The sequence below is a fragment of the Dermacentor andersoni genome, chromosome 3, assembly GCF_023375885.2.
Source record: "Dermacentor andersoni chromosome 3, qqDerAnde1_hic_scaffold, whole genome shotgun sequence".
NCBI classification, from domain to species: Eukaryota; Metazoa; Arthropoda; class Arachnida; order Ixodida; family Ixodidae; genus Dermacentor; species Dermacentor andersoni.
Window position 1 is genome coordinate 162,874,798 of NC_092816.1, and position 25,945 is coordinate 162,900,742.

General features: G+C 48.9%; 1 protein-coding gene across 1 annotated transcript; it reads left to right on the forward strand.

Moving 5' to 3' along the window:
• The first annotated feature begins 20,485 nt into the window (after positions 1 to 20,485).
• On the forward strand, positions 20,486 to 23,453 carry LOC140216462 (uncharacterized). Its single transcript, XM_072286793.1, has 2 exons — positions 20,486 to 21,008; positions 22,359 to 23,453. The coding sequence occupies exons 1-2, from the start codon at positions 20,643 to 20,645 to the stop codon at positions 22,869 to 22,871; spliced, it is 879 nt and encodes a 292-aa protein (XP_072142894.1). The 5' UTR covers positions 20,486 to 20,642; the 3' UTR covers positions 22,872 to 23,453.
• Positions 23,454 to 25,945: the final 2,492 nt, after the last annotated feature.

Below are 25,945 nucleotides of genomic sequence, written 5' to 3' on the forward strand. Positions count from 1 at the left end.
CTGTTCTCCCTGTATGGTGCGCAGACGTAGCACTCTGCCAGAACTCCTGTAGTGGTCATGGTCATCAAGAGAGGCACGGCCAGGCCGCAAAACAGCACGACAAGTGCAGCGTTCGCCAGCATGATCACGCCCGTGAGTTTCTTTGCATTCGCTGTCGTTCCTGTTGGATTGGTGCAGTTTCGAATGCTGGAACCCGTGCCAAAGCCTAGGAGAGCGACAGTTACGCAGAGGAGCACCATTGCGATAGGAACGGCAACCAGATCCACCATCGATGTCCTCGTCCACAGCTTTGTGCGACTCTCGAATCCGCGGAAACTTGCTTCTAGTTGGTCGACGGTCTCGAGGGTTCGGTTCAACTGAAGCTGCAGGCTCTCTGCGACCACGTCGCTCGTATTCGGCACAATCGCGCCGGGCATGAACATGTCGGCCGTGGCGTTCTTGCAACGGCGGAGCTTCGATGCGAGAGAGTCATTGGCGGGCGTGACGAGAAGGCAGTTGATGGACGCGATGCGCGCCAACGTCTCCTGCGGTAAGACGCCGTAGAGGAAGGCGCGCACGCTGCTAGACACTGCTTGGTCGCCGTCTGCAAGTTCAGCGAGGAGCTCTTCCACTGTCCGCTTGACGTAGTGGCGTAGCTCAGACAGCGCAACGGTCAGCGTATCCGGCAGACGGCGCACGGCATCGGCGAGAGTGACTTGCGAGGCGAGCATGGTGCTGAGGTCGCCGAACAAGAGGGCGACCAACAGCCCGAGCAGGACGCAGCAGGTGAGACAGTGATTGTTTGGCCGGGCTGCTAGCCCGAGAAGCGGAATACGGCCGCCCGTGATGCACGCGACGACACCGACGGGTACCGCAACCACCAGGACGGCCACGCCGCCGAGGAGGAGACCGGCGAGAAAGAAATGGAGCCTCGGATGGCGCCTGTACGCCAGGTCGAGGACGTCGGCCGCGGCGCCGCGCGACGAGAGGTCAAAGAGGAATGCTTCGGCGTCTCCTCCAGAAGGTTGGCCGAGAAACTCGGCGACGCGGACTGCGGCACCGCCCCACGCAGAGAGCAGGCTCGAGCGCTTGGCAGGGCGCGAAGACAGTGCCATGCGAAGGGAGTTTGCCCAGCACAGTTGCAGGGAGGTGAGAGTCCGGTAAGCAACGATGCCGAAAAGAAGCCGCCTTGATATCGCTATGTGACAATGACGAATGTCGGTGACAGGGCCCTTCCCTCTTCTTCTTCTGCCGATACAGCACTGGCGCTTGCTTTCTCGAGCCTCAAACCATGGCGCTTACCCACTACGGGTGACTGGTGAAGAGTCTTGCGGTTCGAGAGAGGACAAGGAATAAAACTTGAAAGCGAAAGTAAGACACGGTGCCCTATAACGTAAATATATCCCATTATGTCTTTATTCAAATCTCCTGACGCCAAACTTGCGTAACCGTCGACGCAACCATTGGGTGGTGACGCGCAGTGTTTTCTGAACAGACCACTCAAACCCTCTCCTCGTTTACAGGAGGTCACTTTTGTTTATTTTAAAAACGAATAACATTGCCGACAGTAAGCGGCTTGTCTTGTCTAATTGGCTGACGAGAGGCTAGGAGCACACTCAAGGGGAGCGGGATTCAATGAGGCCGAGCCAGTGCACTGAAAATCGATAACCGGATGAAAAGGGTAGTGCCGGCGTCTACAATTGGTCCGCTTTCCCTTACCTGGCTTGAGGGGGCTGGTCAGTGTTTACGCTTCACCAGATGGGTAGCTATCGTGGTGTTCGTGACGTCGCGTGACAGACAGGCGAAGTGAGGGTGGACCCTCCACCTTTGGTGTTACTTAAGGCGAACTTAATGAAGGCGCAGTTAATTAAGGCACTCAAACCCTAGATCTTTGGTGGGAGTCGAACCGACGATCCTTGGTGCTAGTTAGGTCGAAGTTAATTAAGCCGCAATTAATCAATATATAGGTAAGTCCCTCGAACCAACGACATTTGATTGGAGAAAACAAGTTAAAGGTAGTAACAACGGATTCGAATGAGAATGTCAAGTAATTCATTGAATATCTCGCGAGTGCACAGGCTTTCGCCTTCATCCTTTTGGTGTATGCTAAACTGGCTGTCAGTTTTCTTGCATGTGTATAGAAAAAAAAAGAACGAAATATGCTTCAGAATTGCATACATTATATTATGTGGGCAAATACGGTAACGAGCTCCCGCAAAATTTACGAATTGCACATGCGGACCACGCTCGGCTCCGTGCAGCTTTAGCATCGAAAACACTCCCACTGTCGCCACAAGGGCGTGCTAGCAAACACCGTATTGATCGTGAGCTTACCCCCGCAGCACGACCACCTTTATTCATCTGAAGGCTGGAACGTAGAGCGGTGAGTACTCTAATATTATTAGAGTAACAAAAAAGAGTGCGAACCTCTGGAGGCTCTCGCATCCTCTGCCAGGCACCACACTCTAAAGACAGCATGATCTCCCTGACGTGAATCCCGGCACATGCGGGCCCTGTGTTATGTTTGTGCCTTGGGATTTGCCTGAAGGGAGGCCAGTGCTGTGGTGTGTCGACCGAGGAGGCAGCATTCATCCCCACATGGTGCCCGCTTCGGGCACATGACGACTAAGTGCACGGCTTGGGTGTCCTCGCGGCTGCACGGCGTCAACGACGGAAGCGGCCGCCGGCTCACGGACTGCTATTCGGCCCCTCCTCGTGCGGGCAGCAATGCACCCTCCCCCCCTCCTTTGTGCGGCGGCGCCCAGGGGCAACCCTTTTACCGACCACCCAAGGACTATGTTTCGACACCTTGCCTTGCAGATTGTTCCGTTGTCCTATGCCGGGCCATTGAACTTGCCCGGCGCACCATACCGACCGACCGCCAGATTGGCCTGACGGCGCAGCGCGGTGCCCGGAGGCGCCGGCCATTGGAAGCGGCGTTGGGACCACAGAGCCTGCCCGGACCCTCTCTCTCTCTACCTTGTTCGTCCTTAGGGACTGTCTGGGGAATCTGGGGACGGGATGTGTTATTTAAGCAGCTTGGAGCTGCTCAGTTGGCTCTCCTGATAACCACGGCAACTTGTACATACTGTATAAAGAATTCTTCGCCGAGAAAGCTCTCCTCGTCTCTGACTCTGCGTGAAGTGGGGTCGAGACCTCCTGCCGGCCACGCATACCTCGGCACACGCAACAGCTGGATGGCGAGCGGTGGGATCGAGCCTGAAGTATGACGGACGACAGCACACCGAGATCACGGGGACGGACAGCTTAGGGCTGGTGAGTGTTGGCTTTGCTCTTTTGAGTAACCAGGCTGACTGGATAGAGGTGTAATCCTAGTCGCTGGTAGGGACCTGCCGCAGAAGCGTGTGTTTTGGTACTTCTGGGTAGAGGTCGAGGCATTGTCACACCAGTGTTCCGCGATGGATCTGAAACGGTTGCTTAGAACTCAGCTCATATCCCTTTGCTAGGAGCTAGGCGTTGAAGTTCAGCTTCAAATGACGAAAGCAAGTATCATTGAAGCGATTGAGAGCACCGATCTTGCGAAAGAGGAAATCGTAGAAATGTGGAACGAAATCCTAAGGCGCAAGGCGGACGAGCAGAAGCTAACAGAGCTTCAGATAGAGAAACTTCGACTTGAAGTCGAGTTGAGAAAGACAAGTGTGGTTCCGGAATCAGAGGGAGCAGGTAGACATGACCTTTATGATCTATCTAAACTTATGCAGCCCTTCAAGGTTGGGCAAGACATAGGCCTGTATCTCGTAAATTTCGAGAGAACTTGCGAGAAGTCGAAATTTGTTCGCAGCTCTTGGGCGCGGCGCTTGCTTAGTTTGTTGCCCTGCGAGGCAGCAGATGTGCTTGCGAGGTTGCCTGCGGATGATTCTGACGACTATGATCAGGTGAAGGAGAGCCTATTGAAGCGGTTTCATTTGTCAGCAGAGGCATTCAGGCAGAGATTTCGAAGTCTGAACAAAAGGCAGGGCGCTACTTTTGCCGAGTTTGCTTATGAGTTAAAGGTAAATTTGGCCGAGTGGTTAAAGGGCGCCAAAGCTTTTGGCTGCTTCGAAAAGGCGTTGGAAGTGTTTGCCTTGGAGCAGTTTTATTCAAAGGTGCCGGAGGCAATGAAACTTTGGATCCAAGACAGGGATCGTGTCGAGTCGGTGCAGTCAGCCGCTGACCTGGCGGATCAGTATGCCTCACGCAGAGGAATTAAAGAGGAGGCTACGATCGCCGGTGCGGTGAAAAAGAGAGGCTGGAAGGGTACAGCTAAGCCCTGTAATGGGAAAGATGCTGCGAAAGAAGTGGAGCTGAAGGTTCACGAGCAGCCGGTAGGGGAACAAGAGAGAGAGATTCGTGAGAAACGTTCACAGAAGAGCTTGTTCGAAGAACGGAGGCCGGTGACGTGTTTTAACTGCAATGAAACCGGTCACATAGCGGTCGGCTGCCGCAAACCAAAAGTTGTGTTCGCGTACGTTTCTGACACGCAGACTAAGGATGAGCTGCTCAAACCGCACCTGTCTGAACTGCAGGTGAATGGGAAAAACTGTACCGTGTTGCGGGACAGTGGAGCAACCATTGATCTCGTGCACCCGGATTATGTAAAGCGAGAGCAGTATAATGGCCAATGCGCTTGGATAAATGCTGTGTTAGAGGACACGAGTGTGTGCCTTCCGGTCGCAGATGTGGTGCTCAGCGGGCCATTCGGTGAAGTGTGTACTGAGGCGGCTGTTTCTAACAAGCTGCCGCCACAGTACCCTTACTTGTTCTCTAACCGCACCGATCGCCTACTGAGGGACCAGGGTAAAGATTGGGTGGAGGGTAGCGTTCAGGCTCTAACGACATATAAAGCGCGTGCCTTGGCTCCTAAACCGGAAATGAAAGAACAGGATACTGACGTAGAATTGAGCAATCCACTCGGCGATGAGTGCGAAATTGAGCCGGAAAGTCCTTCAATATCAGTGAGTAGAGAGGGAGAGACTGTTAAGCATGATAGAGAGATTGCAGAAAATGCAGAGGTGAGGGCTCTTGGGCAATCAGGCAGAACAACCAGACAAACCAAGTTCGAGAGCGCATTGATGAAGGACGTCGAATGTGTCGATGGGTTGTTTGTCCTGCCATGCTCTAGCTCACTAGATAGCATGCTAGCAAAAGTGACGAGAGAGGTTCTCATTGGGGAACAAACAGTTAATTTGGCTCTCAACGTGACGGAGGAAGTGGCTACAGAAATTCCGTGCCTAAGTGGAATGAATCAAATTACGGGTGCGGAAGATGCGATGAGGGTCGCTGCGTCTCAGGAAGCTTTGACAGACATGCGATTGGCTGATCTAAATAACTTGGTAGAAGAGAACATGGATTTGTTTTCTCAAAATCCAGGAAAGACGGAGCTGATGGCTCACGACATAGAACTCACATCCGAAACTCCAGTGAAATCACAAGCTTACAGGACGGCACCTAGACAGCAGGAAATGTTAAAAAGAGAAGTTGAGCGGATGCTGTCACTTAGAATAATCGAGCCTTGCGAGAGCTTCTATGCTTCTCCGCTCATTCTTGTAGAGGTCCCGGGTAAAGACCCACCATCATCATCATCATCATCATCATCAGCCTGGTTACGCCCACTGCAGGGCAAAGGCCTCTCCCATACTTCTCCAACTGCCCCGATCATGTGCTAATTGTGGCCATGTTGACCCTCCAAACTTCCTAATCTCATCTGCCCACCTAACTTTCTGTCGCCCCCTGCTACGCTTCCCTTCCCTCGGAATCCAGTCCGTAACCCTTAATGACCATCGGTTATCTTCCCTCCTCATTACATGTCCTGCCCATGCCCATTTCTTTTTCTTTATTTCAACTAAGATGTCATTAACGCGCGTTTGTTCCCTCACCCAATCTGCTCTTTTCTTATCCCTTAATGTTACACCTATCATTCTTCTTTCCATAGCCCGTTGCGTCGTCCTCAATTTAAGTAGAACCCTTTTCGTAAGCCTCCAGGTTTCTGCCCCGTACGTGAGTACTGGTAAGACACAGCTGTTATAAACTTTTCTCTTGAGGGATAATGGCAACCTGCTGTTCATGATCTCAGAATGCCTGCCAAACGCACCCCAGCCCATTCTTATTCTTCTGATTATTTCACTCTCATGATCCGGATCAGCAGTCACTACCTGTCCTAAGTAGATGTATTCCCTTACCACTTCCAGTGCCTCGCTACCTATCGTAAACTGCTGTTCCCTTCCGAGACTGTTAAACATTACTTTAGTTTTCTGCAGATTAATTTTTAGTCCCACCCTTCTGCTCTGCCTCTCCAGGTCAGTGAGCATGCATTGCAGTTGGTCCCCTGAGTTACTAAGCAAGGCAATATCATCAGCGAAGCGCAAGTTACTAAGGTATTCTCCATTTACTCTTATCCCCAATTATTCCCAATCCAGGTCTCTGAATACCTCCTGTAAACATGCTGTGAATAGCATTGGAGAGATCGTATCTCCCTGCCTGACGCCTTTCTTTATAGGGATTTTGTTGCTTTCTTTATGGAGGACTACAGTGGCTGTGGAGCCGCTATAGATATCTTTCAGTATTTTTACGTACGGCTCGTCTACACCCTGATTCCGCAATGCCTCCATGACTGCTGAGGTTTCGACTGAATCAAACGCTTTCTCATAATCAATGAAAGCTACATATAGTGGTTGGTTATATTCCGCACATTTCTCTATCACCTGATTGATAGTGTGAATATGATCTATTGTTGAGTAGCCTTTACGGAATCCTGCCTGGTCCTTTGGTTGACGGAAGTCTAAGGTGTTCCTGATTCTATTTGCGATTACCTTAGTAAATACTTTGTAGGCAACGGACAGTAAGCTGATCGGTCTATAATTTTTCAAGTCTTTGGCGTCCCCTTTCTTATGGATTAGGATTATGTTAGCGTTCTTCCAAGATTCCGGTACGCTCGAGGTCATGAGGCATTGTGTATACAGGGTGGCCAGTTTTTCTAGAACAATCTGCCCACCGTCCTTCAACAAATCTGCTGTTACCTGATCCTCCCCAGCTGCCTTCCCCCTTTGCATAGCTCCCAAGGCTTTCCTTACTTCTTCCGGCGTTACTTGTGGGATTTCGAATTCCTCTAGACTATTCTCTCTGCTATTATCATCGTGGCTTCCACTCGTACTGTATAAATCTCTATAGAACTCCTCAGCCACCTGAACTATCTCATCCATATTAGTAATGATATTGCCGGCTTTGTCTCTTAACGCATACATCTGATTCTTGCCAATTCCTAGTTTCTTCTTCTCTGCTTTTAGGCTTCCTCCGTTCCTGAGAGCTTGTTCAATTCTATCCATATTATACTTCCTTATGTCAGCTGTCTTACGCTTGTTGATTAATTTCGAAAGTTCTGCCAGTTCTATTCTGGCTGTAGGGTTAGAGGCTTTCATACATTGGCGTTTCTTGATCAGATCTTTCGTCTCTTGCGACAGCTTACTGGTATCCTGTCTAACAGAGTTACCGCCGACTTCTATTGCACATTCCTTAATGATGCCCACAAGATTGTCGTTCATTGCTTCAACACTAATTTCCTCTTCCTGAGTTAAAGCCGAATACCTGTTCTGTAGCTTGATCTGGAAGTCCTCTATTTTCCCTCTTACCGCTAACTCATTGATCGGCTTCTTATGTACCAGTTTCTTCCGTTCCCTCCTCAAGTCTAGGCTAATTCGAGTTCTTACCATCCTGTGGTCACTGCAGCGCACCTTACCGAGCACGTCCACATCTTGTATGATGCCAGGGTTAGCGCAGAGTATGAAGTCTATTTCATTTCTAGTCTCGCCGTTCGGGCTCCTCCACGTCCACTTTCGGCTATCCCGCTTGCGGAAGAAGGTATTCATTATCCGCATATTATTCTGTTCCGCAAACTCTACTAGTAACTCTCCCCTGCTATTCCTAGTGCCTATGCCGTATTCCCCCACTGCCTTGTCTCCAGCCTGCTTCTTGCCTACTTTGGCATTGAAATCGCCCATCAGTATAGTGTATTTTGTTTTCACTCTACCCATCGCCGATTCCACGTCTTCATAGAAGCTTTCGACTTCCTGGTCATCATGACTGGATGTAGGGGCGTGGACCTGTACAACCTTCATTTTGTACCTCTTATTAAGTTTCAGAACAAGACATGCCACCCTCTCGTTAATGCTATAGAATTCCTGTATGTTACCAGCTATATTCTTATTAATCAGGAATCCGACTCCTAGTTCTCGTCTCTCCGCTAAGCCCCGGTAGCACAGGACGTGCCCGCTTCTGAGCACTGTATATGCTTCTTTTGGCCTCCTAACTTCACTGAGCCCTATTATATCCCATTTACTGCCCTCTAATTCTTCCAGTAGCACTGCTAGACTCGCCTCACTAGATAACGTTCTAGCGTTAAACGTTGCCAGGTTCATATTCCAATGGCGGCCTGTCCCACCGCCTAGCATTGAATATAGGAAGCTGAATGCGACAACCAAAGATCAGATGTGTCCCATTCCCCAATATTCAGAACAAGCGGCTCTCTCGGCTTCTCCCGTGCTGCGTGCACCGAACTACGACCGACCCTTTATTGTACAGTGCGATGCAAGCAATCGTGGGTTTGGGGTTATGTTGTGTCAGGAGGGTGACAATGGTGAAGAGCACCCAGTGTTATGCGCGAGCCGAAAGCTCACAGTACGAGAGGAGGCCTATAGCTCATCGGAAAAAGAAGGTGCATGCCCTGTTTGGGCATCTCGAAACCTAGCCTGCAACCTTTACGGAACGACATTTGTCTTTGTGACTGATCATTGCCCGCTAAAGTGGCTGGCTCAAATGTCGGGCAAGAATCCCCGATTGTTAAGGTGGAGTCTAGCACTTCGGGAGCTGAATTTCAGCGTGCGCTATTGAAAGAGAGCAGCCAATGCCAATGCTGATTGTTTAAGCCGCGCCTTTTAGTTTATCTTGCCAGCTTGTACTAAATTTCTTTTGGTTGCAACTGTATACTTTTGCTTATTTGTCTTGTAAAGAACCGAGAACACTTGTGTGACTGCCAGGACTTAACGCAGTATAGGAGTTTTCACTGTTAATGTCAGCTTGGTCGCTTGGGGAGTAGGGCTGGCGCTGCCGAGCCAGTGGTTTCGTTCAACGTGATTTAGGAGAAAATCAAGAGACAGGAGACGAGGCAGATCTCTTCCGTCGAGTAGCTGAGACTTCTCACCGTACGAGATCTACCCCGTCGGCGGAGGAGCTGTTATGTTTGTGCCTTGGGATTTGCCTGAAGGGAGGCCAGTGCTGTGGTGTGTCGACCGAGGAGGCAGCATTCATCCCCACATGGTGCCCGCTTCGGGCACATGACGACTAAGTGCACGGCTTGGGTGTCCTCGCGGCTGCACGGCGTCAACGACGGAAGCGGCCGCCGGCTCACGGACTGCTATTCGGCCCCTCCTCGTGCGGGCAGCAATGCACCCTCCCCCCCTCCTTTGTGCGGCGGCGCCCAGGGGCAACCCTTTTACCGACCACCCAAGGACTATGTTTCGACACCTTGCCTTGCAGATTGTTCCGTTGTCCTATGCCGGGCCATTGAACTTGCCCGGCGCACCATACCGACCGACCGCCAGATTGGCCTGACGGCGCAGCGCGGTGCCCGGAGGCGCCGGCCATTGGAAGCGGCGTTGGGACCACAGAGCCTGCCCGGACCCTCTCTCTCTCTACCTTGTTCGTCCTTAGGGACTGTCTGGGGAATCTGGGGACGGGATGTGTTATTTAAGCAGCTTGGAGCTGCTCAGTTGGCTCTCCTGATAACCACGGCAACTTGTACATACTGTATAAAGAATTCTTCGCCGAGAAAGCTCTCCTCGTCTCTGACTCTGCGTGAAGTGGGGTCGAGACCTCCTGCCGGCCACGCATACCTCGGCACACGCAACACCTGTCCGCTCACATCTCCCCAATCTCAACAAGGTGACCCACTCCATTAAGCGAGGCCTAGTCAACCGCGCCAGAGTCACCGGAGATGAGTTGGACACCAGGGACAATCTGACAACTTATAACGATCTCATTAAGGCCTTTTACCTCAGTCGGCGAACGTTCCCCGCACCTCAACCCAAGTTCAGCCGGGCGCAGGCTACCCCCTGCGTCTGCTACAAACAAGCACGTGTCCTTCACCCGTCCGCCTCCACCTTATATGCCCAGACGTTTACACTACCCCCAACTGCCGGTGCTGTGGCATTCACCCGGCTACGCTTCCGCATATGCTGTGGGAGTGCCCAGCACAGTACACACAAACACCACGACCTTCTCGTCGAGGTTGCATGAGGCTCTGCGGAGCTCCGCCCTCGACGACCAAACCTGGGTGACCCAGCACGCCTGTGAGGCGGCGGCGAGGCAAGCGCTCGACGTCCCCTCATGGGAGGCTAGGCCCGGCCATCAAAAAGTGCTGGTTGTACAATAAAAGGTTATTCCTCCTCCTCCTCCCTCTGGCTGCTACACTGCAAAGAAAAAGAAATATATATAGCACCATCACTCGTCCATTTCTAGTAACATTGAAAAACGGTATTAAAATATAATGTCAGAGGTGATACAAGGTTAGAAATCGTGTGAATACAGCTGTAGTGTTACCAACTTGCAAGCTTCTTCGCTCCATAGGAGCACCTCAATGGAATTCTGGTTATTTCTACATCTAGTTCTAGAGAAGAACAAGAAGTGGAAACGAAAATCTTCTCATACGCCGAAATATCTGCATTCTGTACTCTTAGAAAGAACACGCACGAATTAACGATGAGCTTTTTCTTCCCTACACCGGCGCCTTAACAACGGCCATTATTTTTCCCGTTACACGAAGCTGCGAACTACGACAATGATGCGCAGAGCCCCCAACGACAAGACAAGATAGAGACGAAGACAAAAGAGCGGACCGGGTGCCCCTGTGGCCGCGCTTTTGTACCTCGTTGGTACTTTTTCAGCCTCCAAGCACCAACTATGCTGAGCCATGCCGAACAACGCTCGCATATCGTCGAATGTCCATGGTGCAACCCATATACGGGCAACAGCGGTTCGGCCGCCTACTACACGGCGCTCTAACACCAAGCTCCGCCGGGTGCTACTGCAGACCCGTCGCAGCAAGAAGCTGCAACTGACGCTGCCGCGAACGCCGAGCAGCAGCAGCCCCTACCGGCAGAGCAGGCGCTGCCTCAGCAGCGGCATCACCTCCACCACCACAAGCATCACCGCCACCAACGTAGGGTCTCCTCGGCCGCCGCTCCGCCAGCCAATCCGCTACCAGAGTGGCTCGTTGTACCCGGCATGCCTGAAGTGCAGCCTTTCGTCCGCTCCCATCAGGTTGGCTGCAGCATGCATGTGTTAACTTCGAAAAGTTCTAGCGGCACCCTCTTGCATTCGACGTCAGTTGAAGTACGCTGCTGTCCGCCTGCGTGGGTTAGAGTGGTGTGGATCGCGGATCGTGCGAGATCGGGTCTGCGCACGCATTTCACCTCCCCCACTCAATGAAGTGAGACTGCGCGAGTCGGCAGCTTGCACTGGAGAGTGAGTAATATTGTAGCTCGCTATACCTTGCGTAACTCTGATGCGTGGAATCAAACAAAGCTGCAGAAACTTCGTGTTCCAGCTTCTTAGAAGAAACAGACATTTACCCGAAAGTTTATTGCGATAAAAAAATATTAAACTTATTAATATGCTACAATGCTGCGTTTCTACGTTGTATAAGTTTACCATTACCATAGTTATCTGACGGAGGCAGTTGTAGTACAGTAATATTTCAATGGTAATGGTAAACTCCTCAATGGCAATGGTAACTCCTCAATATTTCAATGGTAATGGTCCTCAGTAGCTTGCTACACGGATATTTGCAACAAATGTATCCGTGAGGATAATATCGTTCTTCAGAACAGCCAATTTTCTGCAATGACAAGTTTGGAACCTTTCACGTAAGGTCAATGAAAAACTGTGGTTAAGACTGTGGTTGGCACACGCTGCAGCGCTGGCTTGCTGACAACAATTAAGCTTAATTACTTCCACCGGGCCCCTACAGGTGCTAGCGCGTGTTGCGCAAAACTTTGGGCCAGCACAGAGTGAGTTCAGTGTAAGCGTTAGAAAGAGCAAATAACAGTTAATAATCCGTAATAATGTGGCGTTTTGCAACTGATTTGCCGTTTTATAAAGATGCATTGAACCGAAGAAGTCTTCATATTAAGAAGACTGAAAATGACACTATTTTCCTAAAAAAAAATCAAGATTACTTTATAATTACTACATTGAGAAAGACGAAGAAGGGGAGACAGGAAATGACAGGTCCATGCGTTGACTATCAAGTGAACGTCCTTTGCGTTGTAGCCACATGAATCAATGGAAACTACCCCAATTTGCCGTGCTCCTAAGATATGAATATTTCAGCAATATTACCGAAGCATACTTGACGATTGTATAAAAAGAATTCGGACTACGCTTAAGCTTCGCTATTAAGAGTGGAACGCGATAGCATTCAAAAATCTCTGGCTGCTTGACACGCCTCCCGGCAACCGCAGCTTTTGCGGATGCGCGGAGGCGAGCGCCATCTGGATGGTGTTGTTGCAAGGAACGTATCCGGCCGCGCCGCTTTATGGCTGGTAGAAACGCTGGAAAAGGGCCTCATCTTTGAGTATCCACGTAACACAGTTATGTTTTCTGGTATATTCAAATTACAATCCGGCGCTGTCACGTCCACAGTTTGTGTTTAAGTCGTACTTTACGATTTTTCGGACACATTTTACTTTGGGGAAATAATTGAATTGAGTAAAGCTTCTGCGCTACGCGGAGGGCCTGCGTGGTTGCGGTTCAAAATAATGTTTCGCAAAGTGACGGCCGACGCCGACACCAATTTTCGTTTTTCGACACCATGCCCTTAAAGCTGACGCGTTAGCAAGGACAGACAGACCTTGGTGTAATTAATTGTGTGTAAGCGATTGTTAGTAAACTTGTGACATTTTTGCTTCCAGAAGTTTGAAGTATGTACCACCAAGTAAATGAAACTGAGCGAAATGTACTCTCGCGAACAAGTGAGACACGAACGACGGAGCGCCTGCATGAAAGCACAGTGAGCACCATGAAGTGGGCACACCTGCTTCAGGCGATGGAGGTTAGGATGTGTGGCTCACTCATATAACGAGTGATCGCTTGCGGCGTGCTAACTTCGTGGCAGTACCATGCGATATTACGTAGAAGCCGCCTGTGCTGGCGAGTCCAGCGCGGGATGGACTTGCAGACAGCCGGGGACTGTCTCTCCGTGGTGCAGACGACGAGTCCTATAAATAGTGATGGAGGTCTGTTAGGTTCTTCACTGACTGAAACGTTCAGAAAGAAGTATTTATTCACGCCATATGATCAGCACACGGCTGTTCGTGTCCGCCACGCGCTGCTTCGCCTTCCTCGCTTCTTCTCGTCGCGTTCACCGTCCTGTAGCTGTGGCGCTAGCCATCGGCTAACAGCTTATAACAGGTCGAACAGCAAACCAATGTGTTCGAGCCTCCTTGGTCTTTTAAGGACCAGTCATGTTTATGACATCATTTTCCTCCTAGACCCTTGGACCACGTGCAATTTTATTTTCTCGCTCTTTTCTTTCTTGCTTTACTTAGGGGTTCCGAATATAAACAGTTTCGAATGTTAATCGAGTATAGCATACTAACAATTCCTATTCGTAAAGGAAGATGAACTATTTGGTATTTTCGAATATTTGAAAGTTGCCAAATATTTCGCAACAAGTGACTTTTGCAGTCTGATTACCTTTATCCGTCTGCTAAACAAAGTATCGCATGTTAGCAGAAGCGGAACAATGACTAAAAATTTCGAAGCAATGCAGAAACAATATGACTGAGGAAGCATACATGAAAATCTGATTTTGCGTGTAGTCTGTGATTCAGTGTTGTTCGCTGCGTAGTCATTAAGCAGTTTTTCTTTTGCGCTACAACAACAACAACAACAAAAAAAAGCTTTCCTCGCAGCGGGGCCTTTTACCTGTGTATATACGATACACAAGTCCTTCAGCTGCCTTTTCTTTTTGCGCAACATCAGATTCTCTTTCGACAACGATGAAGCTGCTATTCAGTGAAAATCTTGTGTGCTACTGTATTCTAAAGATGTTGAGAGGCTATTCGTACACAATCTCTAATGAGAAATAGTGATCTCGTGTTCAAATTTCATCGTACATGACCCTGATATTTAGCTGTATTTTTTTCTCTATGGTTAGAACAAGCGTGATACCTAATTGTACCGAAATATATATGCTTGCTGTAAATAAACGCGTCGGCGTTTGACTGTTTCACATGTGATTCGATATTCGATATTTACTATTGGTATTAAATTCGTATTTTAATAAGGTGACATTAGCCCACTTCCACTTTTTTGTTCACGTAGTATTTGCTAACCACCGACTCAACTTTCAACCAGATTTCGCATTCCATCACTTTGCAAACGCATTTTGCAGTTTTGTTATAGACACATACTTCATGCTGTCATCGTTCGACCAAACTTGTCACTCTCGCTGTGAAGCTTGATTTTTCACAGCATTTGTTGCGCAGTTGAAATGTCTAGCTACGCAATCGCATTTCGAGACTTCATCTTCCAGCCGGAGACAGCAGAATATTTTGCGCAGCTGGATTTCCTTCCTTCACGGCTATCGCCATTACCCATCCATCGTTCGCCACCGCACTTGCACGCGCCAAGAATCGCGTTGTTATTGTCGCTGATGCGTCAAGAGACTGCAGGTCCCGCGTGCTGTACCACATTTGGCGGTGGCGCCAGCATACCAGGGCGGTGGACATCCACCGGCGGGAAGCGGCAAGGGCGGCTCGACGACAACCGCCCGCCGCGGAACCTACGGTGACCGGCATGCGCGGTTGTCGTGCAAGGTGTCGACGTCCCGACTGGACAGCGTCTGCCAACCGCTGGGACCACGGCGTCATCACGGGCCTCGAGACGTGCCTCGCCTTCGCCGTGCTCGTGTTCGTCGGCGTGCTGCTGCTCTTCCTCTTCGTCACCACGGGCGTGTGGCCCTTCCACGGCGGGGCCACCACCACGGTCCACATAGAGACCGTGCTCGGCGACGCCGGCTTCCAAAAGGCCTACAAGGCGCTCGCGCGCCTCTCCCGCCGCGCGTCATCCACTTCGGGTGGCGTGCTCTACACGGAGGACGCGTACGCTACCCGCATGCCGGCTGCCGGCACGCGAGTCAAGGAGGAGTTCGCCCGAAACTCAAGCAGTCATACCGCGGCACTGGTGATTTGAAATGCGAGAATGTTCCTCGACCAACGGTTCCTCTTCGGCTACGGAAAGCTTACGTGATCGCCATCAGATGCCTTCTGATGGCGATATATATTTGACTGCCTGTCCACTACGATATCAAATAAAAAAAACTTGATTATCTGTCAGTGGCTACGCGCAGATCATGTGTAATGCGTATCGATAGGGGTGATAGTCATGCGATAATAGGGTACATTCTTCTGTCGCTACAATATGCGTAATAATTGCTCAGTAATAGATAGTAGACAGTTCTAGCTCAGCCTGGCAATGGTCCGCTCCGCTGACGTTTCAGGGGCCGAGGCACCGCAATTTAAAGCGAAGCTTTCTTACCATGTCTTCCCGTCGTTTGGCATGTAGTTTTGCGTAGTCTTAGTAAGTTCAAGGTTCGTCATATCACGTCTCCCTCTCGTGCATAGACGCTGAGCTGTTTCCCACACGCTCGCTGCTGCTGAGGTGATAGGGCCTTGATTTCCCGCCAATGACTTGGTAGCAACAAAACAGCGAACTTGAATCCAATGTTGTGTGAATCACAAGAGTTTCCTCTTCCTGGCGATTACCCAGAAACGCTGCTAGTTGAATTGCTCAGACAATCCACAGGAAAAGAAAACACCGCGGCAATGAGGGAGCTGCGGGCGCAGAAAAGAAACGCTGACAAGCTGTACAAGGTCGCAGTGATTCCACACATGCATCGAATGTCTTCCTCACTTAGGAAAGATAGGACAGCTTTATCAACGTTCGCGTTGTTTTGTCCGCTGTACAGAAGCACTCTTAGTTGGCAATGGGAGCCTACCCTGCAAAGAAACGCATGAGCCAATGCCACGTGAAGCATAAAGGGCCCCGTATGAGGGCTGCGTACAAGAAAAAATTCCCATTTCTTGTGCTGCTCGGTATGCAGGCCAGATGGCCAGATGCCCCATTTAGCGTCTGCGCGAGCCCGCAAATAATGTCCGCAACGGGAATGAAGGTTTTCTGGCTCCTCATTTCGGTACGTGTGCCGAAGTCCTTGCTTCGAGCAGACTACCGTGATTAGTAAGTATATTAATAATCAGATTCGTGTAATTGGCGAAGCAGAACAAATGGCTAAGGAAGAGAGCGCGTGCACCAGTAATCCATCGGTGGCCGTATCTGACGAACTTCGGTTCTTGGAATTAGCATGCAGAGGTGGCGATTGTGGTCGTACAGAGTTTTTCAAGTGCAATGCTATCGTGGGCATACATGCGTTAATTTTTCATACCCACTAAGAAACCGTTAGTTGGCAGTGAGCGATTGTACGCGTCTCGTTCTCGTCCTTGTTTCGCCTTTGAGTTGTTCATGCATGACTTTGGCACGCCCTTTACGCAAGACTCTTGCCATCTCTTTGGACATCAGTACAGCCAATAATGTGAAAACTGCACCGCGTCAGAGAATGTAGACGACGTACTTTGTGCGTGCCCTCTTTATATTTTAGAGAGGAAATGAATGACTGGTTGTTTGGGACAGCGTTGACAAGGGGTCACTTTCGGAAAGACGGTTTCAGGCCATAAAAGGCACTGCGGCTTTCTCGAGAGAAAGTGAACCGAATATGCGACTCTACTAAAGCGTTTCCAGACATTGTTTTCAGCTTAATTCATGCGCATTTTCTTCTGCATTCATCTGCATGTGCTCGTCACACGAACATTTCTGCTATCTCAATGTGCCAGCCTGGAACGAAACAACAAAGAGAGAGAAGCGCTGACCGGGCTCGCGAATTGCGAAGATCAAATTCAGCCGGCGCACGCCTGCATGAGCAGCGCGCAAGGTGTGAAGACCAGCTGTCCCCGTGAATGGGCGATTGGCCAGGTTTTTAAATACCTCAGCGCCTTTTTGAGCTTTTCTCTGTGTATTGGGTCGTCATGTCTGTTAACTCCACAGGAGGAGGGTCGGTAGTCTTGTTTGCCAGCTTGCCAGTCCAAAACTATCCCCTCGAATGATTCCCTCAGAATGGCTTACGTGGCATATCCGTGGTGTTCATGCCATTTGGCTAAGCGCCGTCAAAATAAAGAATGCTAAAGTGATTCAGGAACAGTTGCGCACAGCTACTAGCCACTATCTCGAAATTTCGGACGTCAGATCACTTGACAGAAGGGTAATCGTCTGCAAATCCTCAGATCTGACTTGTGTGTCTGACTTGCTCCGTTGCACAACCATCCTGTCGTTACCGGTAAAGGCCTTCATCCAGGAGCAACTGGCATGCACAAAGGGTATTGTTTGTGGTGTGTACCCATCTTGATCTCCCCAGGAAGTACTAGAGGACTTCCAGGAAACTGACGCAGGGCTTGTTTCGGTTTACCGCTGCAACAGGGTGGTTGGCGGCACTCGAGTACTAACAGAGCCAATAATAGCAACATTTGCTGAAACATCCTTTTCTACAGAGCCAAAGGTAAGGCCTATTATCTAAAGGGGTAGATCGTTTGGAACCACACCCTGTCTCCAGTGCAAGAACTGTTGGCGCTTCGGACACGGCGGCAAAGCGTGAAAATCTGCGACGCGCTGTCGCAACTGCGGCGCAAATCACGCGTCAAAAGTCTGCCTTTCATAATTGCCAAGCTACTGCCATTGCCACAATCTTCACGCAGCGTATGATCCGCAGTGTCCAAAAAGGTCCGATGAGACCAGAACTGGAATTTATACATCACAACAGGTGCTTCAGAGCAAACGCATATGCACTTTTAGAGCGCAGCAAACATACATATGCTAATCTAACAAGACAATTTGGAGATATTCTAGAAAAAATTATAACATCAGTAGCCGCAGTTGTAAAGAGCGCACTGAGTCGCTTACTAGGTCACTAATTGACCAGTCTTTCGGATGCATTATCGCAATTTCTTTTGGCCAAAGTGCATGTCCCTGAATCTCCTACAGTTATGAACTCGCCTTCCCAACCTGTATTAACTTCCGACATACCACCCGTGCACTCCGTTTCGAGTGAATCACCTAGATGATGCTAACCATAAATGACTTCGCTAGCACGTCTAAGTCAAATGTTAGCACTGATGTGGAATTGGTGAATGCGGCTCAGAAGCGCAGGGCTTCTCATTTCTCGTAAACCAAACATGATCATTCTGTATTGAGAGAGGTTCTTGCCACTTCTGTCTTGGACGAATCATGGCGGAGTTCAATATCCTCCAATGGAATTGCCGCTCTGTATTGTCTTCTATAATTGATCTTCAACGCCTTATTTATATTTACGACCCAGACATAGTTCTACAAGAATCTTGGCTGACACCTGTCAAATCATTTTCTTTTAATAATTTTCGTGTCTTCAGAGTAGACTGAATTTATGGCCATGGCGGAAGTTTAATTACTATGGTGCCCTCAAAAATTTTTCACACGGCTGTTATACATTAAGAAATCATCAATCCGGAATGTAAACTGTTGGCTATTGATTTAGTTCTTCCCAAATGCACTGCCATTACCATAGTAAACGTTTAATTTCCTACAAGGGTCCATAGAACACACCACTTTGCTGGTTATTGAGTAAATCGGACAGGGTTGTCATTGCAGGGGACTTTAATACACATCACGTCCCATTGGTTTAACGCTGAGATGCGAGTGGTGAACTCCTGTGGTCATGGTTTTCGTAAAAAAATTTAGCTGCTGCAACAGAATTTATGCGCCGAGATTTGAGGTCCGTGATTGACCTAACTCTGACAGCTATACCACCTGCCGACATACCACATGCTCAGCTCTCCAAATTATAAGTCGCAACCTTTCTTTAAGATAGAGAGTCTGGACTTATGTCAGTGTCTTGGCGTTCCTAAGTTCCTAACTATGTGCTCTATTTGGAAGCAAACATGCCAGATTTAGCGTCAATATTTCAACTGCTAAAAGTAAAAAAATTTCTTAGAGTATACAAACATGTTCTCGGGACAAATTTCCCGGTGTTTGCCGCACAACTAACACTATTTTTTAATTCTATGTGGCCAAGATACAAGCTCTCCCAAGTCGTGTTTAGGCAGAGTCTTTTAGCAAATATAAACGTTAACCTACGATCAGTTCAATGCGTCACTTCAATAAAAAATATTTAATACTTGTAAGTGTGATAACGTCTTTCCAAATAATGCTAAATTCATAGCCAAATAGACACCAGTCCTACTCTTGAATGAGTAGCTGGAAGATTTTCCCTCATACAGTGTAGTGCCCACGGATGCCTCAGAAAAAGATGAGAAATCAGCGATAGGCATTTGCTCTCAAACAATGTCATGGATTATTGCTATTCCTCTTACCGATTGCGCTCCAAGTTATGTGGCCAAATCCATGGCCATATGCTTGGCCGTGTACACAATTAAGAAAAACGTGCCACACATAATATTGTTTGCGGACTGCCTGTCGGTTCTTATGTCGCTGGGAAGGACAAATAATTCGCTATTGCACCGATCGCTACACTTCTTTTTATTCCACATCATGTTAAAGAAATTTGGTTTTTGTGGATACCTGGACATTGGGGACTAGCACTTAATGAGAGTGCAGACACTATGGCAAATGCAGAGCTTGGTGGGCCAGTGAGTTTCTATATACACAACCTTACTTTTCTAGCGGTAACAAGATTCAGAAGGCGACAACAAATCCTAGGTAGAAAAAATGAGCCCCTCCTTGCTGCACCGGAGTGCGAACGTTCAGCGTTGCCCTGGAATGTCTGCTCTTGTCCCTCTCGGCAGTGCAAATTGCTAGTATCCTGTTACGATGTGCAATACCGCAACTAAATCTGTACATGAGTAGGGGGTTGGCACCATGGAACCTTCGTGGGTCTTGTGGGGATATAGAATCATTGGACCATTTCCTCCTCTTCTGCCGAGAATATACTTCCGAAGGAAAGACCTACTTAGAGCAGCCACTATTGCGCATAGGCTTTCCTCTCTCGGTGATTGACGTATTACTTTTTGGGGCAAGTACCCTTGTCCGAGCCCGAAATAAAGTGTGTCATATTATACGAATACGTCATTGGGACTGGGAGACTCTCATGTTAAGCACACTTCCTCTTTATTAGCACTGAATCGCGTTATTTTCGTAATATAGCATCTTCGTCAAAACTGGCATGACTACTATTCAAGAAACGAAGACAAAAAAAATTATATTCACTAATGATTAAATATGCATAGTGCAGATGAATAAGGTAACAGGAAGCAAGAACTTCATATTATGTTTCCACTGAGACCATGGCCAGTCGCCCCTCGTGGGTACGTGCCAGAATTTTGAAGGAAGATGATGAAGAAGGAGAAGAATCGTGAACCACGTCCAATCCCCCCTCGTGGGTAAGTGTCATAAGTTGAAGGCGACAACGACAACAACGGCTCGCCTTGTCACTGGTTAGTACCTTTTAAAGCCTTTAAGCATTGACCATCCGGCTCGAGCAGCCTAGAAAAGGCCCCGAGGTGAAATCCAAGATGCAGAGCCATCATCACGAGCCCCCGCATATTGTTCAGTGCGAGCGGTGCAGCAATGCCTTGGGCGCCAGCACTCCGGCTGCCTACCACACCGCGCTGGAATTCCAAGCATCGCCAGACGTTCTTGCAGAGAAACAACAGCACGAAAATACCGCTCGTGTTGCCGCGAATGACGCGCAGCAGCGGCGTCCTCCGGGAGAGCCGGAACCGTCGCCTCGACGGCACCACCACCGCCACCACAAGCACCACCACCCCAAACACCAACATCAGGTCTCTTCGGCCGCCGACCCGCGTGCCAAACCGCTACCACAGTTGCTCGTTGTTCCCGGCATGCCTAAAGTCGAGCCGCACTTCTCCTCGCACCCGGTAAGCTGCTCAATGTGAATGTCATTTAATGCATTTCTAGGGCATAGGGGGAAACGGAAAACACTGTTATGCAGTTTCTGAGTATTTCGTGTTTCCCTCTAAACGCTGGAATCGCATCAAATATCACATTTCCAAATAACCCAACTCTCCGCAATAAAACCTCTCCATTGGAACGGAACATAGCATCGACCTCAACCTGCCACCGTCGTAACAGGCGTCAGCGCCAGGGAGTGCAGCCAAAGCTTTGACTCTTGGCAGTTAATCAGGCTAGTGAACGCACAGCTAGCACGTTTATCCCCGACTCCACGATTGTGCAGTGTGCAAGCAGACGGATTTTTGTCAATTACAACAAAGGACCGAACTATTACTAACTGAAACGCGCAGCGGAGTTACCGAAGAGAATATAAAACACTTTGGAAACTGCGCTAGACAAGAAGGCATCTTTAGTGAACATTGCACAACACTCATTAGGAAAGATACAAGAGTGTTGGTAAATCAGCCGAAGCATAAGATAAAACTACGCCGGCACCTACTGGAATGGCTTGAAATTCGTGAATATTCCCATTACAGCTATGTCTATAAAACAGGAAAATGAAAATTTAGATCTGACGTATTGCGTATTCAGCTTTCTTCCTCGTCTCTTCGTGTTTTCGCACTAGTACTTTATATCGACCTCGCACAAGTCATTCAGGACATTCGATCGCGTATCAACAGAACAGAAACTGAGCGGTAACACAGCACGATTTCATTATGCCTTATGTAAAATGGCATCGCTTTGCGAGCAGATGGAGTACAATAATTTTTTTCTCGTTTATGATCCAGTGAATTTTTTACAATGTTCTTGTGTATTTATGGATTTTCTTTATGCACATATTTGCCTGTTGCTTGCATTGTGTTTGTATTTTTCTCAAGTTGTTGCATTTCCTGCAAGTTGATTTTTTCCTCTACATGTATGGAATTGATGCCACTATATGCCCAGCTATGGTGCAAGGACCTAGTCAAGCCTTTTCAGGCTTTTTGTCCCTGCTCCAAACATTTGGGAGGTGTTGAACAAAGCTAAATTGAATTGAATAAGTTACTTTGAAGAATAAGAAATGTTGACGTAAGCGCTTTAATCATTGCGGCCTGCCTTCGCCGGTGGCAAACGAGGAGCTATCAGCCAGGGGGCCGCTTCGCGGCAACGAAATTGTATCCAGAAGGCATGGTGCTCCACGGTGGCATAGTACTGGTACAGGCGGGACAGCGTGACACATTCGCTTGTCATTGATAAATGAGTCGTCAAAGTCGCACATATGTGTTATGCGGTTGTTTCTTTCCCTCGGTGCTCATTAACGCGCAGAATATTTGCAGGCCGAGTTGGCAGTACCCCACCTGGCGACCCCAATTGCGCACGAAAGCGGAAGAGGCCCGGTGGCGGCCGCCGGTAAGACCGGCGCGTCGACGTGCTCGTCGACGAGCAAGGGCAGCAACACGGCATCGGTTTGGCACAGCGACCACAACGCCGCCACCTGCCTCGAGATGTGCCTCGCCTTCGTCGTGCTCGTGTTCGTCGGCGTCGTGCTGCTCTTCATCTTGTTCAGGTCGGGCATGTGGCCCTTTCACGGCGGAGCCATTACCACGGCCCGCATCGAGACGGTGTTCAATGGTGGAGGCTTTTCCAAGACGCTCGTGCCCATCTTCCACCACGCATCCACCGGTGGCGTGTTTGCCGGCACGGAGGACGCTGACTCGTTCTCTGCCACAAGCATGCCGGCGGATGCAGGCAGGCGAGCTGGAGAAGCGTTCGACAAAAACTCGACAAATTACACGGTGACGATGTTTGGGAATGGCCTTTTCTCCCACACCTTCACTTCTTCCCAGTAAACCAAAAAATTAAACAAAACAAAACATTTTACGTACATCGCCATAACACGCTGTGCGCTCCACTCTTTAGAATTACTGGCAACTTGTGAATTACTTCATTCTATCGGTGCTACAGAACCTTGGAAGTTAACAAACAAGCCTGACAAGAAGCCAAAGACCCTGCAACTAGCGATGAAACAAATATGATAGGCGTAGCGTTAAGAGACACATAGACAGATGTGTGAATGATAGAGCAAAGGGTGCAGTCGATATTCTAGTTCACATTAAGAGAAAGAAATGGAGCCGGGCCGGCCATCTAATGTATAGGGTGGATAGCCGGTGGAGTTTTAGAGTTGTACAATGAGTGCTAAGGGGAAGTGCTGTAGAGGACGACATAAAATAAGGTGGCGTGTGGGCAATAAAAAATTGAGAGGTATAAAGTAGTGACCGCTCCCGCAGGACAGTGACAAATGGAAATGCATGCGAGATGCCTTCTTCCTGCATTGGCCATAATATAGGCTGATCACGATCATTAGGGGAAGCTTGGAAAACGCAGAACAATGATGGAATCTTACATTTTCACCAGCCAATTATATTGCGGTGTTTCGCCCAATTTCGAGAATTGTCGTGGAGGCCTGTTTTACTTTACGTAAATACATCAACGGTTTCCTTGCTGCCTTCTCAGAAAATTGAAGTAGGTTTGAAGTGGTTTTCATTGCACTTCTAAATAGTATGGAAACATTTAAAGAAGCACACACTATCCACTTCAAAGCTCAATACATGTTTGGTTCTTTGTAGCCGTACGATAGTCAACGACTATTTTTTACAGTGGCTCTTTTGACTCAATCTATCTTGCCAGTCTATAAAATGCTGTACTATTTATTGACCTTTCTGTCTCGGGCGGCACGTTGGAAACGGAGCGAAGTGTGGCGCAACTGAATCGCTAATCGGTAGATCGTGAGAGGCAGCGCGTGGGTGACGCGTGGCACGATTCACAGCCGCCGCTGCAGAAAGCCCTACGCTCATTCGGCGCTTTGTTTCCAATGTGGCATTGGTGGCGTCATCGGTGAGCAGACGATGCGCGCTACTCTGGCGCCATATCGTGGCCATCGTCGCCGCCACGCCAGTGCTGCGCGGCACTACGCTTTTCTTCTGAAGCATTCGCCATACCCTCCTTCTCCGCTTTCCTCCTCGCGCTCTCTTCGCTATCGCCATCTTTTATACGCGCTCCACGATTGCTCTTTCATCCTTCGGTGCGCTTGTTCACTCGGTTACGAGGACGCCGACGTTCGCTGCAGGAGCGGGCGCCTAAGAGCTGCGCTCTAAACATTGAGAGTGTATACCGAAAGGGCGTGGCATTCGAAGCGCTAACTTAGTTAACTGATCTAGACGAATGTCATGAAAGCGCAACACTGCAAAGCAGTTTACAAAATAGGTTTACATTTATGAAAAGAATGTGCTTTTGAAGACTGTATGTTATAATTAGCTGAAAGAACTTGCGAAAATGTTTTCTGCACCTTTTGAGCACGTGCTGGTGGGCGAGTTGGTTATACATGTTTACGACGAAGACGCGAAATTAAACGACGGGCGAGCGAATACGACACAGGACAGCGCCTACGTGGTTGTGCCGTGTCGTCTTCCTTCGTCCGTCGTTTTATTTGGCGCCTCTATCGTAAGCTGCACCTTTTCGACCATGAGAGGGTATGGAGGATGTGCACTGCATGGTCGACGTTTCACCTTTTCGACTCAATAGTGTGCGAAGTATGTTAGAATTATGCCAAGCCATGTGTAGTCTATGAGTGGAGGATGTGGCACGTATCCACCAACAAATCCGGCTTGTTTGATGGCGCCGTCACGGTTCCTAAGATGAATCACTACGCGTATGTAGCCGCCGCAGTGGTTGAGAATCTATGGTGCTCTGCTGTCACGTACGAGAATGCAGGTTCGATTCCTGGTCATGTCTGGAGCATTTAGGGCAATTTCAGGGTTATTTGTTTTCCGAACCGAACTAGGTTACCACACAAGCGACGGCCGCTGAATGTCGCAGGAATAGTGAAAGTAGTAACAAATAAGGTTGATAGTATATAGCATTAGAATATAATATGTGTTGCCCTTGGAAGAAGCGTACATTTCGACAGCATGAACCACAAAGCAAGAACATACTTATTTAGGCCATGAAGTGTACGCTAATCTGCTGCGCATTGTGCACAGGTCGATAACAACTACACAACATGGACAAGAAGCTAATCAGATACTGAGCAACTGATAGCAATGCTCCCTGAAGGAGGCGTGCATGCTTCCCACACGTCACTCAAGCATAGCGTGTAGTTTGACTACAATAAGCTCAGGCCTGTGGGCGGCGTTAACCGCATTGTACAAAATACAGCGTTGTTTTTATGTACTTTCGGGGCAGGATCGACTGCCAACTATTTTGATACGAAAGCATCAAATCGCCCATGGAGCGAAAAGGCCGGCGTCTGCAGCCAGGAAACGGCACTTAAATTCCAATTGTCTACGACGCCACGTGCACGCCTCGACAGGAGCAGAGCGGGCGAAAAGGATCACCTTGTGGTGCTGTGTGAGGGGAGAGGGCATCACCGCGAAGCCAGGTGACCCTCGCTTTCGCTCTCGGAAGCCTGTGTTACCCGCGCGTTCCTTTGTCCGCGCAACTTCGCCTGCGTTTTAACTTCGTGTCGGTGATCGCTATAAAGAAATTAATGTATAGTAAACAGAATAAATACGAAAGGAAAAAAATTATGAGCCATTCCACTCTTCGAAGGCGGCGACCAGTGAAGCTGTTTAGCACACGACACAGAGGCGACATAGAATTTTGAACAATGGTACAAACATATTTATTGTCCTGATCCGTGGTAATCGTGAAGACAGTAATGCACACACATTCACGTACAACCTCTGCTATTAAATGCTTCCGTCATGTAATACAATGAATGGTTCATACAACCTTAAGCCATGAGCGGTAATGGACCCAGCTGTGGAAGGAGAGGACGATGACGAACGCGCCAACATAGGCACGTTTGCGCCGACGGGCGCAAACGAGCCAGCTGCGTAAGAATACGACGATGCACGAGCCATTA